Source organism: Lepidochelys kempii, chromosome 23, assembly GCF_965140265.1.
Source record: "Lepidochelys kempii isolate rLepKem1 chromosome 23, rLepKem1.hap2, whole genome shotgun sequence".
Lineage (NCBI taxonomy): Eukaryota > Metazoa > Chordata > Testudines > Cheloniidae > Lepidochelys > Lepidochelys kempii.
In genome coordinates, this window is record NC_133278.1 from 13,633,186 (window position 1) to 13,655,868 (window position 22,683).

General features: G+C 58.2%; 1 protein-coding gene across 2 annotated transcripts; it reads left to right on the forward strand.

The window, feature by feature from the left end:
- The first annotated feature begins 631 nt into the window (after nucleotides 1-631).
- Nucleotides 632-11,550, forward strand: CACNG6 (calcium voltage-gated channel auxiliary subunit gamma 6). Of its 2 annotated transcripts, XM_073322147.1 has the most exons (5): nucleotides 632-834; nucleotides 2,139-2,439; nucleotides 10,179-10,253; nucleotides 10,534-10,671; nucleotides 11,291-11,550. In XM_073322147.1, exons 2-5 carry the CDS (start codon nucleotides 2,154-2,156, stop codon nucleotides 11,521-11,523), a joined length of 732 nt encoding a protein of 243 aa, XP_073178248.1. In that variant the 5' UTR covers nucleotides 632-834; nucleotides 2,139-2,153; the 3' UTR covers nucleotides 11,524-11,550. The 2 variants fall into 2 exon arrangements, with proteins under 2 accessions (XP_073178248.1, XP_073178247.1); XM_073322146.1 differs by lacking the exon at nucleotides 632-834 and having other exon boundaries at nucleotides 2,110-2,439.
- The last annotated feature ends 11,133 nt before the right edge of the window (nucleotides 11,551-22,683 follow it).

The following is a 22,683-nucleotide window of genomic DNA, read 5'->3' on the forward strand; positions in this document are numbered from 1 at the left end:
CGGACAAAGAGTCTCCGAGATTGGGGCCCCGTCGGGCCGGGCGCTGCCCAGACACAGTCACTGAGATTGGGGCCCTGTCGTGCCGGGCGCTGCCCAGACCCAGAGTCACCGAGATCGGGGCCCTGTCGCGCCGGGTGCTGCCCAGATCCAGAATCGCCGAGATCAGGGCCCTGCTGGGCCGGGCACTGCCCAGACACAGAGTCACCGAGACTGGGGTACCGTCGTGCCGGGCGCTGCCCAGACCCAGAGTCACCGAGCCCCGTCAGGCCAGGCGCTGCCCAGACCCAGAGCCACTGAGATCGGGGCCCCATCACGCCGGGCGCTGCCCAGACACAGAGTCACCGAGATCGGGGCCCCGTCAGGCCGGGCGGTGCCCAGACACAGAGTCACCGAGATTGGGGCCCTGTCGTGCCGGGCGCTGCCCAGACACAGAGTCACCGAGATTGGGGCCCTGTCGTGCCGGGCGCTGCCCAGACACAGAGTCACCGAGATCGGGGCCCCGTCGGGCCGGGCACTGCCCAGACACAGTCACCGAGATCGGGGCCCCGTCATGCCGGGCACTGCCCAGACACAGTCACCGAGATCGGGGCCCTGTCGTGCCAGGCACTGCCCAGACACAGAGTCACCGAGATTGGGGCCCCGTCACGCCGGGCACTGCCCAGACACAATCACCGAGATCGGGGCCCTGTCATGCCAGGAGCTGCCCAGCTACATAGAGAAAGTCCATTCAAAGAAGAGGCTTTCAGAAATGGTAGCTGATATATTTAGAATTGATTCTTTAACAAATCATTCAGCCAGGGCAGAGAAGTGGCCCCTCTGGAGTGAGGCACACAGGTGGGTTATACAAGGACCCCCTCGCCCAGCGCTGAGATGCGACCCCTCTGGGGTGGGGCACAGGGGTACAGGGAACCTCTCACCCAACAGCCCCGGTGCCAGCACTGACTGCAAAAGGAGAGCACCCCCTGACGAGCCCCCACCCCACTCCCTGCAGCCCCTGGTTTGGTCCCGGGGCGCCTGTCCTGGGTTGAACTCTCAGCCCCTGCGCTGGGCAGAGACACCGTTTAACTCCTGCCCTGCATCCTGGAGTGCCGTGGGGCACGGGGCAGGGAGCTGGCTGTGTAGGGGGAGCTCCTGGGACACCGTGGGGAGCAGGGCTGCGTGCTGGGGAGCTCCTGGGGACATTGTGAAGAGCAGATCGGGGCACTGGCTGTGGGGGGAGCTCCCAGGGTCTCTGTGGGGCACGGGGCAGGAGGGTTGGCTGTGAGGGAAGCGCCCAGGGGGCGCTGTGGGGCATGGGGCAGGGGGGCTGGCTGTGAGGGGGGCTCCCAGGGGGGCACTGCGGGGCATGGGGAAGGGGGTCCGGCTGGGGGGAGGGCTCCCAGGGGGCACTGCGGGGCGTGGGGAAGGGGGGCTGGCTGTGAGGGGGGCTCCCAGGGGGCACTGTGGGGCATGGGGAAGGGGGTCCGGCTGGGGGGAGGGCTCCCAGGGGGCACTGCGGGGCGTGGGGAAGGGGGGCTGGCTGTGAGGGGAGCTCCCAGGGGGCGCTGCAGGGCATGGGGAAGGGGGTCCGGCTGGGGGGAGGGCTCCCAGGGGGCACTGCGGGGCGTGGGGAAGGGGGGCTGGCTGTGAGGGGGGCTCCCAGGGGGCACTGCGGGGCGTGGGGAAGGGGGGCTGGCTGTGAGGGGGGCTCCCAGGGGGCGCTGTGGGGCGTGGGGCAGGGGGGGCTGGCCGGGGGGAGGGCTCCCAGGGGGGCACGGGGAAGGGGGGCTGGCTGCCAGTGGGCGGGCCCGTGGGCAGGTCCCCGGGCTGCGTGTGCTGCTTTAAAACACACGCACCTAAACCAGCGCCTTAAAAATAGCCTCCGTCACCCTGGAGACGGGTGATGGCCTCTAACAGGTGCGGGGCGTATTTACAGCCGGGGCCGCGGGTGTGAGCTACCGGGCGGCCTCTCGCTCAGCCAGCCAGGGGCCCGGCTTGGCAGCAGGCGTCCGACCTAAAGGGGCTGCGGGCACAGAGCGTCCGCGCGAGGCGGCGGGGAGAAGCGCCGGGCAGGGGCAGGGGCAGGGGCAGGGGTAGGGTTAGGGTTCTCAGAGGGGTAAGGCCCAGGAAGGATGATGTGGCCCAATTTTTTCCTCCAGCAGGAGGAGCAGCGCATGGCTGGCTTGCGGGGCCGGGTGGGCGGCAAGCGGCGCCCGGCCCTCAGCGACGCCCAGGAGGGCAAGATCAAGCTGGCCTTCTTCGTGGCCATCGTGGGGGTGACGCTGACCGTGCTGGCCGTGGGCACCGAGTTCTGGGTGGAGCTCAACACCTACAAGCAGAACCACAGCACCATGTGCGAGGCCGCCCACTACGGCCTCTGGAAGTTCTGCTACAAGAAGATCTGGGTGGAGGACGTGGAGGCGGAGAGGGCGACCTGCGGCCCCGCGGAGCTGCCCGGAGGTGAGGAGAGCCTGGCCCGTCCCCCTCCTCTTCCTTCGCACTCTGCTTCCTTTCTTCCCTCCCTCCCTCCTTCCTCCCTCCCTCCCTCTCCATCCCCCATTCACCCCCTCCCTCCACCCACCCCTAAACACCTATCTATCCCCATCCACCTCACCCACCCCTAAACACCGAGCTTTCCCTATCCATCCCCCCGTCTATCTATCTACCTATCCCCATTCACCCTCTCTATCTATCTAATCTATCTATCTATCTATCTATCTATCTATCCCCACACACCCCCTCTATCTAATCTATCTATCTATCCCCACACGCCCTATCTAATCTATCTATCATCTATCTATCCCCATCCACCTCACCCACCCCATAAACACCTAGCGTTCCCTATCCATCCCCCCGTCTATCTATCTATCTATCTATCCCCATTCACCCCATCTATCTATCTAATCTATCTATCCCCATTCACCCCCTCTATCTATCTATCTATCCCCACACGCCCTATCTAATCTATCTATCATCTATCTATCCCCATCCACCTCACCCACCCCCATAAACACCTAGCTTTCCCTATCCACCCCCAATCTATCTATCTAATCTATCTATCCCCATTCACCCCCTCTATCCCCACACACCCCCTCTATCTAATCTATCTATCTATCCCCATTCACCCCCTCTATCTATCTATCCCCACACGCCCTATCTATCTAATCTATCTATCATCTATCTATCTCCATCCACCTCACCCACCCCATAAACACCTAGCGTTCCCTATCCATCCCCCCGTCTATCTATCTATCTATCTATCCCCACACGCCCTATCTATCTAATCTATCTATCATCTATCTATCCCCATCCACCTCACCCACCCCATAAACACCTAGCTTTCCCTATCCACCCCCAGTCTATCTATCTATCTATCCCCATCCACCCCCTCTATCTAATCTATCTATCTATCCCCATTCACCCTCTCTATCTATCTATCTTCTTCCCCCCACCCCCACTCACTCCCTTTTCTGCCTTCACCCCAGTCCACCTCCCCTTGAGTCTGATAATGTTTCGCAGCTGGAGTTTCATAAATAACCAGATGCCCTCACCCTCTCACGCTACCCACACGGGTTCTGATCCCACTTGGGTCTGTGCAAGGGGGCTGGGAGCCAGGACTCCTGGGTTCTCTCCCCAGCTCTGGGAGGGGAGTGGGGCCTAGTGGTTAGAGCAGGGGGGGCTGGGAGCCAGGACGCCTGGGTTCTCTCCCTGGCTCTGGGTTGAACGAATTCGGGCGTCTCCAGGAGTGTTTTGGGTTCTGTCTCTGCGCTTATTTCTGACGCTGCAGCAGCAGCGACCGACAGCATCAGCTGAATTCCAGTCTGGGGGAGGGCGGGGGTGGAGCGCCGTCCGGAGAAGGGACTGGGGCCAGTTAAAGCGCCTCTTGGCTGGGAAGAGTGAAACTGGAGACCTAGAGCACCGGGGAGCAGTTCTGTGCCGTGGTCTGCTACCATCCCAACCAGGAAACATTCACCCAGCTGGGCATCCGTGCTCATTGAATCCAGTGAAATGATGGCCAACTGCCTAAGGGGGACAGGTCCCGTGCCCCATTCCCCACCCCCTGAGCCAGCCAGTCCCTGCCCTGGAATCATAGAATCATAGAATCATAGAATATCAGGGTTGGAAGGGACCCCAGAAGGTCATCTAGTCCAACCCCCTGCTCAAAGCAGGACCAATTCCCAGTTAAATCATCCCAGCCAGGGCTTTGTCAAGCCTGACCTTAAAAACCTCTAAGGAAGGAGATTCTACCACCTCCCTAGGTAACGCATTCCAGTGTTTCACCACCCTCATAGTGAAAAAGTTTTTCCTAATATCCAATCTAAACCTCCCCCACTGCAACTTGAGACCATTACTCCTCGTTCTGTCATCTGCTACCATTGAGAACAGTCTAGAGCCATCCTCTTTGGAACCCCCTTTCAGGTAGTTGAAAGCAGCTATCAAATCCCCCCTCATTCTTCTCTTCTGCAGGCTAAACAATCCCAGCTCCCTCAGCCTCTCCTCATAACTCATGTGTTCCAGTCCCCTAATCATTTTTGTTGCCCTTCGCTGGACTCTCTCCAATTTATCCACATCCTTCTTGAAGTGTGGGGCCCAAAACTGGACACAGTACTCCAGATGAGGCCTCACCAATGTCGAATAGAGGGGAACGATCACATCCCTCGATCTGCTCGCTATGCCCCTACTTATACATCCCAAAATGCCATTGGCCTTCTTGGCAACAAGGGCACACTGCTGACTCATATCCAGCTTCTCGTCCACTGTCACCCCTAGGTCCTTTTCTGCAGAACTGCTGCCTAGCCATTCGGTCCCTAGTCTGTAGCTGTGCATTGGGTTCTTCCGTCCTAAGTGCAGGACCCTGCACTTATCCTTATTGAACCTCATCAGATTCCTTTTGGCCCAATCTTCCAATTGGTCTAGGTCCTTCTGTATCCTATTCCTCCCCTCCAGCGTATCTACCACTCCTCCCAGTTTAGTATCATCCGCAAATTTGCTGAGAGTGCAATCCACACCATCCTCCAGATCATTTATGAAGATATTGAATAAAACCGGCCCCAGGACCGACCCTTGGGGCACTCCACTTGATACCGGCTGCCAACTAGACATGGAGCCATTGATCACTACCCGTTGAGCCCGACAATTTAGCCAGCTTTCTACCCACCTTATAGTGCATTCATCCAGCCCATACTTCCTTAACTTGCTGACAAGAATACTATGGGAGACCGTGTCAAAAGCTTTGCTAAAGTCAAGAAACAATACATCCACTGCTTTCCCTTCATCCACAGAACCAGTAATCTCATCATAAAAGGCGATTAGATTAGTCAGGCATGACCTTCCCTTGGTGAATCCATGCTGGCTGTTCCTGATCACTTTCCTCTCATGCAAGTGCTTCAGGATTGATTCTTTGAGAACCTGCTCCATGATTTTTCCAGGGACTGAGGTGAGGCTGACTGGCCTGTAGTTCCCAGGATCTTCCTTCTTCCCTTTTTTAAAGATTGGCACTACATTAGCCTTTTTCCAGTCATCCGGGACTTCCCCGGTTCGCCACGAGTTTTCAAAGATAATGGCCAGTGGCTCTGCAATCACAGCCGCCAATTCCTTCAGCACTCTCGGATGCAACTCGTCCGGCCCCATGGACTTGTGCACGTCCAGCTTTTCTAAATAGTCCCTAACCGCCTCTATCTCCACAGAGGGCTGGCCATCTCTTCCGCATTTTGTGATGCCCAGCGCAGCAGTCTGGGAGCTGACCTTGTTAGTGAAAACAGAGGCAAAAAAAGCATTGAGTACATTAGCTTTTTCCACATCCTCTGTCACTAGGTTGCCTCCCTCATTCAGTAAGGGGCCCACACATTCCTTGGCTTTCTTCTTGTTGCCAACATACCTGAAGAAACCCTTCTTGTTACTCTTGACATCTCTGGCTAGCTGCAGCTCCAGGTGCGATTTGGCCCTCCTGATAACATTCCTACATGCCCGAGCAATATTTTTATACTCTTCCCTGGTCATATGTCCAACCTTCCACTTCTTGTAAGCTTCTTTTTTATGTTTAAGATCCGCTAGGATTTCACCATTAAGCCAAGTTGGTCGCCTGCCATATTTACTATTCTTTCGACTCATCGGGATGGTTTGTCCCTGTAACCTCAACAGGGATTCCTTGAAATACAGCCAGCTCTCCTGGACTCCTTTCCCCTTCAAGTTAGTCCCCCAGGGGATCCTGGCCATCCGTTCCCTGAGGGAGTCGAAGTCTGCTTTCCTGAAGTCCAGGGTCCGTATCCTGCTGCTTACCTTTGTTCCCTGCGTCAGGATCCTGAACTCAACCAACTCATGGTCACTGCCTCCCAGATTCCCATCCACTTTTGCTTCCCCCACTAATTCTACCCGGTTTGTGAGCAGCAGGTCAAGAAAAGCACCCCCCCTAGTTGGCTCCTCTAGCACTTGCGCCAGGAAATTGTCCCCTACGCTTTCCAAAAACTTCCTGGATTGTCTATGCACCGCTGTATTGCTCTCCCAGCAGATATCAGGAAAATTAAAGTCACCCATGAGAATCAGGGCATGCGATCTAGTAGCTTCCGTGAGCTGCCGGAAGAAAGCCTCATCCACCTCATCCCCCTGGTCCGGTGGTCTATAGCAGACTCCCACCACTACATCACTCTTGTTGCACACACTTCTAAACTTAATCCAGAGACACTCAGGTTTTTCTGCAGTTTCGTACTGGAGCTCTGAGCAGTCATACTGCTCCCTTACATACAGTGCTACTCCCCCACCTTTTCTGCCCTGCCTGTCCTTCCTGAACAGTTTATAACCATCCATGACAGTACTCCAGTCATATGAGTTATCCCACCAAGTCTCTGTTATTCCGATCACGTCATAGTTCCTTGACATCACCAGGACCTCCAGTTCTCCCTGCTTGTTTCCAAGGCTTTGTGCATTTGTATATAAGCACTTGAGATAACCTGTTGATCGCCCCTCATTGCCAGTATGAGGCAGGAGCCCTCCCCTCACAGACATTCCTGCCTGTGCTTCCTCCCGGTATCCCGCTTTCCCACTTACCTCAGGGCTTTGGTCTCCTTCCCCCGGTGAACCTAATTTAAAGCCCTCCTCACTAGGTTAGCCAGCCTGCTGGCAAAGATGCTCTTCCCTCTCTTCGTAAGATGGAGCCCGTCTCTACCCAGCACTCCTCCTTCATGGAACACCATCCCATGGTCAAAGAAACCAAAGCCTTCTCTCTGGAAGCCGGATGGGAGCTGGCGCCCCCTAGAGGGGAATGGCCCCGTGCCCCATTCCCCACCCCCTGAGCCAGCCAGTCCCTGCCCTGGAGCCGGATGGGAGCTGGCGCCCCCTAGAGGCCCCATTCCACAACCCCTGGAGGTATCTCGGGGTTGTCGCCATTTGGATGTGTTTCCGGATCAGGTCAGGTGCATGTTTAAAGTGCGATAGCTGCTCTGGTCCATTTCCTTCAGCTCTCCCGTAGCAGGGCTTGGGGTGGAGAGAGGGGCAGGGCCATGGGGCTAGGGGCACAAAGCAGTTATGGCACCGGGAGCTGGCAGGGGACAAAGCAGGGGTGGGTGCGGGTGGGGCAGAGCTGCTGCTGGAGGGGGGGGACTGTGTTCTGAAAATCTTATACCTCCGTCCCTCCACACCCCTCCCTCCCTCCACCCACCCCATACCCCATCCTTCCCTCCCTCCCTCCACCCTACCCCCTCCCATCCATCCATCCCACCCCCAACCCTCCCTTCCTCCATCCATCCACCCCACCCCCACATCCACCCACCCCAGCCCTCCGCACCCCTCCCTCCCTCCATCCACCCCACCCCAACCCTCCCTTCCTCCATCCATCCATCCACCCCGCATCCACTTACCCCCATCCCTTCCTCCCTCCATCCACCCCACCCCGCTCATCCATCCCCCCTTCCCTCTATCCACCCCACATCCCTCCATCCATCTACCCCACATCCATCCATCCACCCACCCCCACCTGTCCATCCCCACACATTCCTCCATCCATCCATCCCTGAACAACCCTGTACATCCCATACAGACTCCATATAGCCCCATGCATACCCCTCTGTCCATCCATCCACCCCCACCCACCCATCAAACCCATCCATCCATCCATCCCTCCATCTATCCCCACACACACTCACCCACCCACCCACCCACTCACCCACCCTGTTACCTGGGGTTCTTTCAACCCAAAGTTCTTGGTACCTTTACTCTGTGCGAGGTGGTGTCAGAAATAAAGCAGGGGAGACACGGCCGTCCGACGATCGATGGCTGGCACAAACAGGACAACACAAGAGTGCTTTCACTTAAAGCTACACATTACTTAGTCTTAACCTCTTACACACGTCCGCAACAGGTTAGTAAAACACCCGCCAAAATCCCAGATTCATATTTACCCAGGGTCTTGAGACGGTCTCGACTGGATAACTGTAGATGTCCAGTGGCCAGCTGGTGGTCTCCAGGGGAACTTGAGAGGTGTTCAGGTGTTCAAATGTCCACAGAGCTCAGATTTCCTCCCCTTTTTATATCCAACTTGTTAGTATTAGGTAGCTTGCTCATTAACAAACCTGCCCAGCAGAAGCTAAGTTAAGGGTGGAGATTTCCAGCCTGTCTGGTGGGCAACTTTCCATCGGTTAACCAGCTGTAGAGTCATAGTTAACTATTGCCAGACTTCCAGCTTGCAAAACCACATGCTTCGGAACAACAACTCAAGCCAGGAGGGCAGAGGGTCATGTTTACTCCATGAGGTCACTCACTTCACCCTCCCGTCCTGCTCCATTACCTGTGCTAAGGTTTCAGAAACACCTCCTTTTAGCGGCTTTCAGTAATAAGCAGAACAACTGGAATTCCAGCCACTGGAAGTGGTTTAAACCTGTTACTGGGCTATCAAAAATCTGCTCCTACAACCCCACACACCCCTCCACCCACCCATCCATCCCATACACCCCCCTTGATCCATCCATCCCATACACACCCCTGCATCCATCCATCCACCTACCCATCCATCCCATACTCCCCCCTTCATCCACCCACCCATCCATCCCATACACACTCCTGCATCCATCCATCCATCCCATACACCCCCCTTCATCCATCCATCGCATACACACCCCTTCATCCATCCATCCATCCCATACACATCCCTCCACCCACCCATCCATCCCATACACCCCCCTTGATCCATCCATCCCATACACACCCCTGCATCCACCCACCCACCCATCCCATACGCCCCCCTTGATCCATCCACCCACCCATCCATCCCATACGCCCCCCTTCATCCATCCATCCATCCATCCATCCATCCATCCCATACACACGCCTGCATCCACCCATCCATTCCATACACACCCCTGCATTCATCCATCCCATACACACCCCTGCATTCATCCATCCACCCATCCGTCCATCCCATACACACCCCCTTCATCCATCCATCTCCACACACCCTCCAGATAGGGGTCATAAAATATTACAAAAAAATCCCACTTTGTCATGTCATCCATTCACCCCCTACCATCCACCCACACATCCTTACCCTTGTACCCCTCCATCCCACCCCCTTGCATCTATCTAATCTAATCTAATCTATCTATCTCAAGCTAATTCCCATCTGTGACGAAACCTGGGGAGTGTTAATAAATCTCCCTCCTTTCCCCAATTTCCCAGCCCTTTGGGGAATGCATCGGGACACTCAGGTGCAGAGGGTGAAATTCCTTAGTTAGATTTCTAGTGGGGGTGAATTTGGGGGCTGGGGTGAGTGAAGATTCGGGGGCTGGGGTGAGTGTGGGGGGCAGGTTTGGTGGGATGGGTGAGTTTAGCGTGGAAGGTTCATGCAGGAAGGTTTGTGGGAATTGGGTGTGTGTAGGGGGAGCCCAGGGCTGGGATAGCAGGGGGCTGAGGGTCAGGATTGAGGGGCACTGGAGATCTGGGGGTGCAGGGAGCGCAGGGCTGGGATAGCAGGGGGCTGAGGGTCAGGATTGAGGGGCACTGGAGATCTGAGGGTGCAGGGAGCCCAGGGCTGGGATAGCAGAGGGTTACTAATTCTCCCCACCTGACCCCTTCTCCACAAACTCATCCCAACTGCCCAGAGCATTCACTCATCTTGATTCCCCGTCCCCTTCTCGGCCCTGCCCCCAGCCCTGTTTACACATCTCCTCTTTCTCCCCCGTCACTCAAGTCGTTCCTTTCCCCCTTCCCAGAAGCCAACTGCTCCTACTTCAAGTTCTTCAGCACGGGGGAGAACGCCCACATCTTCCAGAGAACGACAAAAAAAGGTCAGGACCCCCCTGGATCACACCCACGGGCCCATCTACCCTGGTGTCCGGCCTCCTCCCTACCCTAGATCACACCCACGGGCCCATCTACCCTGGTGTCCCGCCTCCTCCCTACCCTAGATCACACCCACGGGCCCATCTACCCTGGTGTCCCGCCTCCTCCCTACCCCAGATCACACCCACGGGCCCATCAAGCCAATGTCTCTTGGGCTGTACTGGAGGCTGGCAGCGGGGCTTTTCCTCCCAGATTGGGGTAAGTCTCTGTCTCCCCGCTCCCCAGAACTGAACATCACGGCGGCCGTGATCTCTCTTCTGAGCATCACCCTGATGGTGATGGGCTCGCTGTGCATCACCATGGCGCTGAGCAAAGGGGTGGAGTTCCTGCTCAAACCCGCCTCCTGCTTCTTCATGATCTCCGGTAGGTACCGCCTCCCCCGCCCCCTGTGGGGCCCCCAGCGCCCCCCCGCGGAGCCCTCGCCCCGCTCCCCGCCGCCCAGAGGCCCCTGCGGAGCCCCCACCCCCCCTTCCGGCAGCCCAGCGCCCCCCGCTAAGCCCCCAAACCCCTTCCCGCAGCCCAGCGCCCCCCCGCTGAGCCCCCCGCCCCGCCCAGCGCCCCCCCGCTGAGCCCCCGCCCCGCTCCCCGCCGCCCAGCGCCCTCCGGGGAGCCCCCGCTCCGCTCCCCACCGCCCCCCCGAGCCCCAGCCCGGCAGACCAGCGCCCCCCCCCGAGCCCTCACACCCCTTCCGGCAGCCCAGCGCCCCCCTCGGAGCCCCCCGGCCCGCTCCCCGCCGCGCAGTGCCCCCCACGGAGACCCCCGCCCTGCTCCCCGCAGCCCAGCGCCCCCCTCGGAGCCCCCCGGCCCGCTCCCCGCCGCGCAGTGCCCCCCACGGAGACCCCCGCCCCGCTCCCCGCCGCCCAGCGCCCCCACTGAGCCCCCGCCCCGCTCCCCGCCGCCCAGCGCCCCCCCGAGCCCCCGAGCCCCCGCCCCGCCGCCCAGCGCCCCCCGCCCCGCTCCCACTCTCCCCCTCTCCCGGCAGGGATCCTGGTGCTGGTCAGCCTGGAGGTTTTCCGCCACTCGGTGCGGCGGCTCATCAGCAGCGACCGGAGCGTGCCCCTGGAGTACGAGTACTCGTGGTCCGTGGCCTGCGCCGTGGCCGCCGGCGCCGTGCTGATCTTCGGCGGCGGCTGCTTCCTTCTCCTCTCCCTGCCCGGCCTGGCCAGGGAGCCCGGCCACTGCTGCGTCCAGACCACCGCCACCCGCAGCGCCTGACGGCCGGGAGCTGGGGGGGCGGCGGGCGGGGGCCGGAGTCTCGGGGTGTGTGGGGGGGTCACAGACAAACGAGTGCTTCCTGCCCCACCTGGGGGGCGCCCTGCCTTGGATCAGCCCCCCCGCACCTACCGATGAACCTCTGGGGACTTCCCCCTTGCACTGGAAGGGGCCAGAACGCAGGACGGTAGGAAAGAGGGCGGCAGGCGAAGGAGGGGGTGGGGGTGGGGAGGGAGGGAGGGAGGGATCAAATTAATAACCTCAGCGGGTCTGTATTTAATCCTGGATTTTATAAATGGCTATTTGTAGCTGGAGGGGGTGTCTTTCTGGTCTCAGTGCCCCCCCCCCCCGGGTCAATCCGGAGTCAATCCCAGTTGCAATGGGAGAGGGGCTGAGTTCTGATCTCAGCCCCCTGGGGTCAATCTGGAGTCACCCCCAATTGCAATGGGGGCATGGCCAGGTTCTGATCTGAGCTCCTGGCCTCCTCCATTCAGAGTCACTCCCAATTGTAATGGAGACAGGGCAGGGTTCTGATCTCAGCCCTTGGGTCAATCTGGAGTTACCCCCTCACTGCAATGGGGGCAGGGCCCAGTTCTGATCTCAGCTCCTGGCGTCAGTCCGGAGTCACTCCCAATTGTAATGGAGACAGGGCCGGGTTCTGATCTCAGCTCCTGGGGTCAATCTAGAGTTACCCCGACTGCAATGGGGACAGGGCCGAGTTCTGATTTTAGCTTCCTGGGGTGTCAATGCAGAGTCCAGATTTACCCAGTGTAAACCGAGCTCAGAATTCAGACCGTGTTAAGAATTAAGAATTTCACGGCTCTTGGTGCGAATGTTGCCCAAGAACCATTGACTCTGTTTTCTGGACTGAAAATCCAGAAAACCTCCCTCAGTTTCACTAGGTGGGAAGGGCGGGGGGCGGTGAAATTGACAAAGGAGCCCCGGTTTCAGATCTCCACCAGGCCCCGTGGGCTCTGCATGGGGCCCCCTCGATGTCCCCACGGTGAGCTGGGTGGGCGTGTTTAGGAGCAGCCCCCCGACGTGGCCACTGGCAGCAGCTGTCTCCCCAGCCCCCCAGAGTCAGTCGGGCAGCGTGAGCCGCTCACCCAGCCTTGGCGTTCGACCCGGGCTGCTGCCTGATGCTGCAGGTGGCCCACGGGCATGGTCGGGGCAAAAGTGAGCGTGAACGGATAGCGATTCACTGGGGAAGGGAAGGCGTGAGAGGCGCAGGGCAGGGACTGGCTGGCTCAGGGGGATGGGGAATGGGGCACCGGGCGTCTCCCCTCTAGGGGGCACCGACTCCCATCCAGCCCCAGGGCAGGGACTGGTTGGCTGGGGTGTGGGGGGTGACGGAGCGAAGAATGGGACGCGAGGCCTCTCCCCTCTCGGGGGCGCCGGCTCCCATCTGGACAGGACATTGTTTCAACCTGAAGTTGAAAGTTTCAGGAAGAGGAAACTGAGCTAAATTTGGGAGGGAGGGAGGCAGGGGGGCAGAAAGGTTCAGGGGCTGGGGTGAGTTTGGGAGGCTCAGGAGTGAGATAGGGGGAGGTTTGGGGGAGGGGGAAGTTGAGGGGAAGGTTTGGGGGCCCCAGGGGTGAGTGGGTGGAGGTTTGGGGGGAGAGGGAAGATCTGGGGGCTGCAGGGGTGAGTGGGGGGAGGTTCGGGGGGAGAGGGAAGGTTTGGGGGCCCCAGGGATGAGTGGGGGGAGGTTTGGGGGGAGAGGGAAGGTCTGGGGGCTGCAGGGGTGAGTGGGGGGAGGTTCGGGGGGAGAGGGAAGGTTTGGGGGCCCCAGGGATGAGTGGGGGGAGGTTTGGGGGGAGGGGGAAGCTTGGGTGCCCCAGGTGTGAGGTTTGGGGGCAGGGGGAAGGTTGGGGTCCCCAGGGGTGAGTGGGTGGAGGTGGAAGGTTTGGGGGCCCCAGGGGTGAGTGGGGGGAGGTTTGGGGGGAGAGGGAAGGTTTGGGGGCCCCAGGGGTGAGTGGGGGGAGCTTTGGGGGCAGGGGGAAGGTTGGGGTCCCCAGGGGTGAGTGGGTGGAGGTGGAAGGTTTGGGGGCCCCAGGGGTGAGTGGGGGGAGGTTCGGGGGGAGAGGGAAGGTCTGGGGGCCGCAGGGGTGAGTGGGGGGAGGTTTGGGGGGAGGGGGAAGTTGGGGCAGGTTTGGGGGTTCAAGGGGGAGTTGGGTGAGGAGGCCGCAGGTAGGCCAGGCTGGCACCGGCGGGCGCGGCGGGTCTGTGTGGCACGGTGAGGACAGTGCGTCCCTGGGGCCCGGGGCCGCGGGCCGGGTTATTCTGGGCCAGCTCCGTTCTCCAGTTACACCCTGTGCTGTAAACAGGGGTCTCGGTGGCAGCCCCAGATACTCCTGTGCAGACAGCAACGCGCAGCCTGGCCCCCCGCCCCGTCCCCAGCTGGGCACGGAACCCAGGAGTCCTGACTCCCGGGGTGGGGGGCAGAGGGTTAGGGGGGCGGGGGCTGGAAGCCAAGACTCCTGGGTTATCTCCCTGGCTCTGGGAAGGGAGTGGGGCCTAGTGGTTTGAGAAGCGGGGGATGGGAGCCAGGACTCCTGGGTTCTCTGAGAGGGTATGTGTGCTGCAGGGCTGGGGGAGGGCCCCCCCCCGGCCATGGCGTTCCCAACTGGGCTCTGCAACGTGGCGGGCACGGCCTGGCATGAGAATGAGAACAAGAGTCGCTGGCTCTGTGCAGACTGATGTCACCCCCACCGCAATTCCTGCAGCGCCCTGTCCCCCCCCGCCAGCCCTGTGTGCCCCCCCCCCGGCAACCCCTCACCCCCAGTGGGCACCCCCTGCAACCTCCCTGCACTGGGCAGCCCCCTCACCCCGTGTGCCCACTGCAGCCCTGCACCCGCCCAGGGCATGGGATGGGGTGTGTGTGTGTGTGTAGGTCCCATTGACACCCAACACCTGCCTGCACAGGGATCTTCACACCCCACTTCCCAGGTGCACACACCGAGACTGTGTCAGGTTGTACGACCGCACAAAGACACACACACACCAGCCATAAGCCCCCTACAAACCTACACAAACATCTACACAACACACACCACAGACATATACACCCTCCCACCCACAGATCTACACACCACACAAACATCTACACAGCACAGCCATATACACCTTCCCCCCCACATCTACACAAACGCACACCACAGGCATATACACCCTCCCCTCACACATCTACACAAACACAGCTATATACACCCCCTCCTCCCCCCTATCTACGTAAACCCATGACACAACACAGCCACATATACTCTCCCCCCAACAGGTCTACAGACACACCACTGTCGTAAACAACCGTCCCCCCACAAACCTACACAAACACACAACACAGCCATATATACCCTCCCCCAACAGATCTACACACACACAGCTACACAAACACACAACACAGCCATAAACACACCCACACCACAAACACAATCCATCACACACAGATCTACCCCAACATCACACATACCCACAGCACAGCCATAAACATACCACAAATAAAACCAGTACACACAGGTTCATACAAATACACCCACCCACCCCCTCAAATAGGGACACACCCATACACAACACAGTCCTAAACACACCCCACACTGCATACACAAACTAGCATGCAAAGGTCTGTGCAAACACACAACAGAGCCATAAACATACCACACAGAGATATCTACAACAGCCACAAAACACAGCAGTAAACACCCCACACACAGAGATCTACACAAACACACAACAGCCACACCACACAGCCATAAACACACCACACAGAGAGGTCTACACAAACACACAACAGCCACACCACACAGCCATAAACACACCACACAGAGAGGTCTACACAAACACACAACAGCCACAAAACACAGCAATAAACACCCCACACACAGAGATCTACACAAACACACAACAGCCACACCACACAGCCATAAACACACCACACAGAGAGGTCTACACAAACACACAACAGCCACACCACACAGCCATAAACACACCACACAGAGAGGTCTACACAAACACACAACAGCCACACCACACAGCCATAAACACACCACACAGAGAGGTCTACACAAACACACAACAGCCACACCACACAGCCATAAACACACCGCACACATAGGTTTTGACAAACACACACACACGCCTAAAGTCCACGATGGAGCCATAAACGCCCCACACCCACAGTCCACCACACACTAGTCTACACAAACGTCACACGTACCCCCCCACAGCCATAAACACCCTCACCCCCACACCAACGTGCACACACACAAACCTACGCACAGAGATCTACACACAAATGCGGATGCAAACACACACACACCCCGCCATCCCATGGCTGGCTATTTCCCCCACTAAACCCCTTCCCTTGGCGCAGGGGTTGGCAGCTTATTTCCATTTCGCTGAGCTCAGGAGGTTTCTGCCAAAGGCGCAAGGTGCTGCGGAGTGTGTGTGTGTTGGGGGGGGAGCGGGAGGGGGGAAGGAGAGAATGCAGAAGTGGAAGGACGGAGGAATAGAGGCTGTCAAGGACATAGAAGAGTCATCTGCTGATTTGCATGTAAAAGGGGGAGGGGAGGAATCTATCCAACCCCCCCCACACCCCCTCTACCTATCTATCCCCAGCCACCCCCTCTATCGATCTGTCTAATCACCCTGGGGCCGGATGGGAGCTGGCGCCCCCTAGAGGGGAAAGGCCCCGGGCCCCATTCCCTGCCCCCCTGAGCCAGCCAGTCCCTGCCCTGGGGCCAGATGGGAGCCAGTGCCCCCTAGAGGGGAAAGGCTCCGGGCCCCATTCCCTGCCCCCCTGAGCCAGCCAGTCCCTGCCCTGGGACTGGATGGGAGCCGGCGCCCCCTAGAGGGGAAAGGCCCTGCACCCCATTCCCTGCCCCCCTGAGCCAGCCAGTCCCCGCCCTGGGGCCGGATGGGAGCTGGCCCCCCCTAGAGGGGAAAGGCCCCGGGCCCCATTCCCCTTCAAACAGGAGTGAGGTCTGCAGGGCAGCAGCTTGAGCATCCTGCCCACAACACACAGTGACCTGCAGTCACGTGCAGTCGGCTCAGAGCTGCTTGGGGGGAGCTTCTAGCCAAGGGGGCAGCCCTGCAGGGGGTCTGTGGGGTGGGGAGGGGAACTGCAGCTGTACTCTGTATGTGTGTCCTGCTGCCCCCCGGTGGCTGTGATCAGAACTGCCTCCACTGTGTGTGTGTGTGATGGACTCCTCAGGCCTCGGGGCTCTCTGGGCTCTGTACGGCCCCTGGGAGACCCCCCTTCAGTGTGACAGCCCCTCCCCCACGAGGGTCGCACTCGCTCTCCGGGGTTAGGCCCTCTGGCCCCGCCGCCTCCTGGGGCTGCACCTCTGAGCCTCCAGCCCGCCTAGGTCCCTGCGTGAGCCCCCTCAGGGGATCCCCTCACTCTGGCCCCTGGGGGCCGCCACCCCCAGAGGGAGCCATGCCCCCCCGACCTCCAGCCTGCAGGGACTCTCAGCTGGCGTAAAACAGGAGGGTTTATTGTACGGCTGAACCCAGCCTAGGCAGTTGTCAGGGGCCTCGGGCCTGGCCAGTCTCAGCACCATCCAGCTGGGTCTGTCCCAGTCCAGGGGGGCTCTGGCTGCTCTTTGTCCCCAGCCCAGAGCGAGCTGCTTCCACCCGACCCCCCCCATATCACCTCCCCACAGCTCCTCCTCCGCCCTGTGTCTTCATTCTGGGCAAACAGATCACCGGGGTCCTCTCTCCTCAGCTCATTGTCCTCCCACTGGTCAGAACCAGCTGATTGCCAAGCTGGGGTGGGCCTCTTAGTCACCAGATCACCGGTTGTGAGGGTTCCCCTTCGCCAGGCCGTTGTCCGGGGTTCCAGCTGCCAGGCGAGGTCACACCTGGTCCTCTGCAACAACAAACCCTCTCCCACCACCTTGTTACACACGCAGCGCACAGGGAAACTGAGGCACACACAGTATTCATGCAAAAACACTACCGCTTTGTCACAGTGTGTCCCTGGTGCCACCTGGTGGCTGGGCTCGGAACTGCCGTGTGTGTGTGTGTGTGTGTGTGTGTGTGTGTGTCCCTGCTGCCCCCTGGTGGCTGGGTTCAGATCTGCTGTGTCTGTGTGAATTTACATGTCTGCAAGCTGGGGCTCGCTTTGGCCAGCGACGCCAGCGACTCTGGTTTGCCGCATGGGGTTTCAGCATCCCAAATTACTCAGCTGAGGCAGTAACTGGACAGCCGTGCTCCTTCCCTCCCCCCGGCCTCTGATAAATATTGCGAGGGGTGCTGGTGGAGAATCACCTGAACGGGTCTGGAGCTTCCAGGCCAAAAGGGCCAATGCGATCCTGGGATTCCTAAATCTCAAGCAGGAGCAGAGAGGTGATTTTCCCTCGGGATCTGGCCCTGGGGTGACCGCTGCTGGGATCCCGTGTCCTGTTCTGGTGCCCACCATTCAAGAAGGACATCAATCTATGGGCGAGCAGTCAGAGAAGAGCCACACGGATAGTTAAAGGGGTAGAAAACCTGCCTGAGAGGAAGAGATGCCAGGAGCTCCAGCTGTTTAGCTGAACAGAGAAAAAGTCCTGGGGTGACTTGATCCCAGTCTATTGGTACCTATGTGGGGAACAAATATTTAATAACCGGCTTTTCAGTCCAGCAGAGGAAGGGCTAACACGATCCAACAGCTGGACAAATCTCCAGACTGGAAATAACATGTACATTTTTAACAGAGAAGACAATTGATTAAGGGTGAGGGTGGATTCTCCATTAACAACAGTGTTTCAAGTAGGATTTGTTCTAAAAGATCTGTGCTAGGAATTATTTTGGGGCAATTCTCTGGCCTGTGTTATACAGGAGATCACATTAGATGATCAAAGTGGTCCCATCTGGGCTGAGCATCCAGGAATCTGTGAACCCTCTGCCCAGCTCTGAGCCGAAGGGTACGCTCTCCTCCCCAGCATGGCTTCCCCCAGGGGCATTGACCCGTGGCTTTCGCAGCATTGCCAAGCCTGGGAGATTTTATTCCAAGTCTTGCAATTTTTGCTGCTTCCCTTAAAGCTTCCAGCTCTTGCTCCACAGGATCTTTGGGACAATTTTGTTTGCAAAAACAGGCAGTTTCTAGCATTCGTGGTTGAGTAGGGAAGTTGGCAAATGCGGAGGATAAAAAGAAAAAACCAGCCCCACAAGACCAAAATCGACAACATCAAAAAACCGAAGAGAAGGCAAATTAAAAGACTCTGCTTTGAAATAAAGTCTCGTGATATTTTTAGAAAATTTCACAGTTTTTCAAACACTCCCCCCATTTGGAAGCCAATCTCCTGAACTTTCAACCAGCTTCACCGCTTGCAAGCCCGTCTCGCCATTTTAAAACCACTTTCAAGGATTTTAAACTCGGCTCCCAAGTTTTGAACCCAGTCCCGCGATTATTGAAGTCCTTGCGATTTTGAAAAGAATCTCACAAATTTCTAAAAAAGAACAGGAGGACTTGTGGCACCTTAGAGACTAACCAATTTATTTGAGCATCAGCTTTCGTGAGCTACAGCTCACTTCACTTCATCGGCTTCATTGCAGCTCACGAAAGCTGATGCTCAAATCAATGTGTTCGTCTCTAAGGTCCACAAGTCCTCCGGTTCTTTTTGCGGATACAGACTAACACGGCTGCTGCTCTGAAACAAATTTTGAAACCACTTTTGTGATTTTTAAGCCAGGCTCTCGCGAGGTTTTTAGCCACTCGCACTGGTTTGAAACCACGCTCTTCTGGTTGGTTTGTTTGGCAACTGCACCCACGAGTTCCAGGCCCATCTTGCGATGTTTCAACCTGCCTCGCTGTTGTTTGAGAGAGTCTCAGGTTTTCTTTTCAAGCAGCTTCCCGGTTTATATTGCAGCCAAGCGCATGGTTTGGAAAGCGAGCTCAGAATGATTAAAGCCGCGCTCCTTAGTTTATAAACCACGCTCAGTATTGTCAAACCCAGTCTCATGGTCACAGAGCAGAACTGATCGTGTGTGTGTGGGGTGGGGATTTGTGGTTTTTGCAGTGCTCAGGGGCTGGCAAAGGGAGCTCTTGCTGCCCAGTAGGTCGCCTGCCTAGGAGATGAAATTTCAGAGGCATTTAGAAGTTTGTAAAGATTTCTCCCAGGGAAAATGTTAAGCTCTGCTCTCAGCAATGGTCCCCAAACCGGTGAATTCCTGGCCAGCCTGCACCGCCATCTAGTGGCAGGAGACGGCTGCAACTCTGCCAGGACTCAATGGCCAATTGGTGACATCTTTCTGCAAAGTTTCAGAGGAGCAGCCCTCTTCGTCTGTATTCGCAAAAAGGAAAGGAGGACGTGTGGCACCTTAGTGACTAACCGATTTATTTGAGCAGGAGCTTTTGTGAGCTACAGCCCACTTCAGCGGATGCAGCTGTAGCTCACGAAAGCTCATGCTCAAATAAATTGGTTAGTCTCTAAGGTGCCACACGTCCTCCTGTTCTTTTAGCTTCTGCAAAGTGGCCTGTGGTTTTTGGTGCGGGTGTGGGTGGGGCGGGGGGAGGCAATTCAGGACACTGAGGGGCTGATCTACACGGAGGCTGGGCTACCACACCAACCCGCTCGCTAGCAAAGAGCTCGAGGGCTGAACAGGCCTAGGATCTTAATCCCTTCTCCCAAATTGGAGAAAAGATGGTCGAGCCTTCTCCTCCCCCTGCCTTGGGGCCGGATGGGAGCTGGCGCCCCCCGGACAGGAAAGGCCCTGTGCCCCATTCCTTGGAGCCAGCCAGTCCCCCGTCCTGGGACTAGGAGAGACACCACTCCCTTCCCAGAGCCGGGGAGAGAACCCAGGAGTCCTGGCTCCCAGACCCCTTTGCTCTAACCATTGAGACCCCCAAGCAAGCAGGGAGAGGGATACAGGCTAGGGGGCCCATCGCTCTGACTGATGTAGATTCTGGCTATTCTGACTGATGTAGATTTTGCGGCAGATGAGAGAGCAAAGGTGTGAGGGCCTCAGGGAAAGATGAGCCATCGCTGGCTTCCTGTGGCTGCAGCCCCTGGCTCAGTGCCCCATTCAGGGCCTGGGGGAGCTGGGCACCAGGGCTTTGGTGGCGGCATTGAGGGGCACCTCTACTGCCCCCATCATGGCATCTGCTCTCACCGTCCTCCTCCTCGGTGAGTATCGGAGACAACCAGGGTGTGTACCCATGGAGGGATGGGATATGAGACCAGGGCGTGAGCCCATGGGGGGTGTCATGGACTCACAGGATTTGCACTGTTTCTCAGGTCCCCCTTCAGTGCGACAGCCCTTCTTGGGGGTCCACTTTCTCTCGGGAGTTAGGCCCCTCCACCTCCTGGAACCGGACCTCTCCGAGCCTTACCACGCCTATCTCTGCCCTGGGCCCCCGCAGGGAGTCCACTCGCTCTGGACCCCTGGGCCCCCACGCCCAGAGGGAATAATGCCCCCCTGATCTCTAGCCCGGAGCGACTCTCAGCCAGCTTAACACAGGAGGGTTTATTGAGCATCTGAACCCAGCACAGGAAACTCTCCGGGCCTCAGGCCTGGCCTCCCTCAGCACAGCACATCCCAGTCTCCCCTGCACCCAGGTGGGCTCTGTGACAAAGCGGGACTGTTCTTAATGTTTCCTCTGAATATTGTGGGGGAGCCTCAGTTTCCCCTAGGCAGTTCTTAAGTATCTAGGTGGTGGGATAAGGGTGTATGATCCTTGCAGAGCCCTAGAGGGCAGGTGTGTGCAGGGGTCTGGACACAGAGAATGGCCGACACCCTGTTTCCTGGCCAGTGATGGCCTGGGCCCTTCCCCCCTGCAAGGTGAGAGCTAAAGGGTTGGAGAACAAAGGAATCAGGTGACCTCCTGGCCCGGGAAAGGGACAAAGCCCAGAGGAGGAGGGGCTGGAGGGAGTTTCAGTTTGGGGCTGGCTGGGACATGGAGTGAAGTGCAGATGTGGTTGTCTGGCTCACTGCCCCCCAAAATGGACCCAGCTGAGGGGTCCTGTTCTCTGCACCTACAAGCTCTGTGTTAGACCATGTTCCTGTTGTCTAATAAACCTTCTGTTTTACTGGCTGGCTGACAGTCCCGTCTGACTGCGGAGTTGGGGGGCAGGACCCTCTGGCTTCCCCAGGATCCCACCTGGGCGGACTCGCTGGGAGAAGCGCACGGAGGGGCAGAGGAGGCTGAATGCTCCGAGGTCAGACCCCGGAAGGTGGAAGCCGTGTGAGCTGTGTGTCCTGCAGACAGGCTGCTCCCAGAGAGGAGACTTCCCCAGAGTCCTGCCTGGCTTCATGGGGAGCAGATCCAGAGCATCGCCCGGGGACTCCGTGACAGTTGGGTTGTTTTCCACCCCGCTGTGTCTTTCGTCCTCTCCTAGCTCACTCTCCTGGCTTTCCATCGGGTGCTGCAGTCAGGTGCGTGGCACCCACCCCACCTACCCTGCCTAAGGAGAAGGGACCCAATGCGGGGCCGGCCCTGGCCAGATTGTAACCACCCAGGGTCCAAGCAGCAGGCATCGGGGGGTCGCCTTGCAGCCAACGCAACCGCTGGTCCAGCCCCCGACACCATCCCCAGAGGCCGTATTTCACCCCCGTTTCCATCCTGTCTCTCCCCCACCTTCCGTCTGTCTGTTCGCTAGGAACAGGGTCAGCGTCCTCCGTACACAGATGGGACTCCATTCCAGCCTGGGACCACCCTTCCCCAGGTCAAAGCCTTTGTCCTCCAGATGTTCCTCCAGGTGTTGAGTTGTGGGGAAGAGAAGCCCGAGGTTTATGTCCCTTCCCCTCTTTTATATTTTCTTCCAGCTTGCTGGAAAGATCTTTGCTCTGACCGGGGGATCAGGCAGTCCCCAGTGGCCAAGCAATCTCCATTGTACCCAGTCTCTGGGATGGTGGATTCTTTCCTTGAGGGGTGTTCATGAGCCATGAACGGTGTCTGGTTGGTCCTCTGTTGCAATTGAAAGGGTGGCTGTGGGAGTCTCTCAGCCTCACAGATGCGGGACCAGGGGGTCTCAGAACTGAGAGGGGGGGAGGGGACATGCTGATGCGGCTGCTTGTGTTATTTTGCATCCCGTTAATCTCCAGATTTGTAATAAACACAGAACCACAAACCAGCCTGTGACGGTCCCCTGGTGTTGTCCGGACCGGTGATCTGCTCGGTCTCTCCAGTCCTCGGCTCCGGGACCCAGCCTCACCCTGCCCCGCTGTGAGACCCCCACTCCC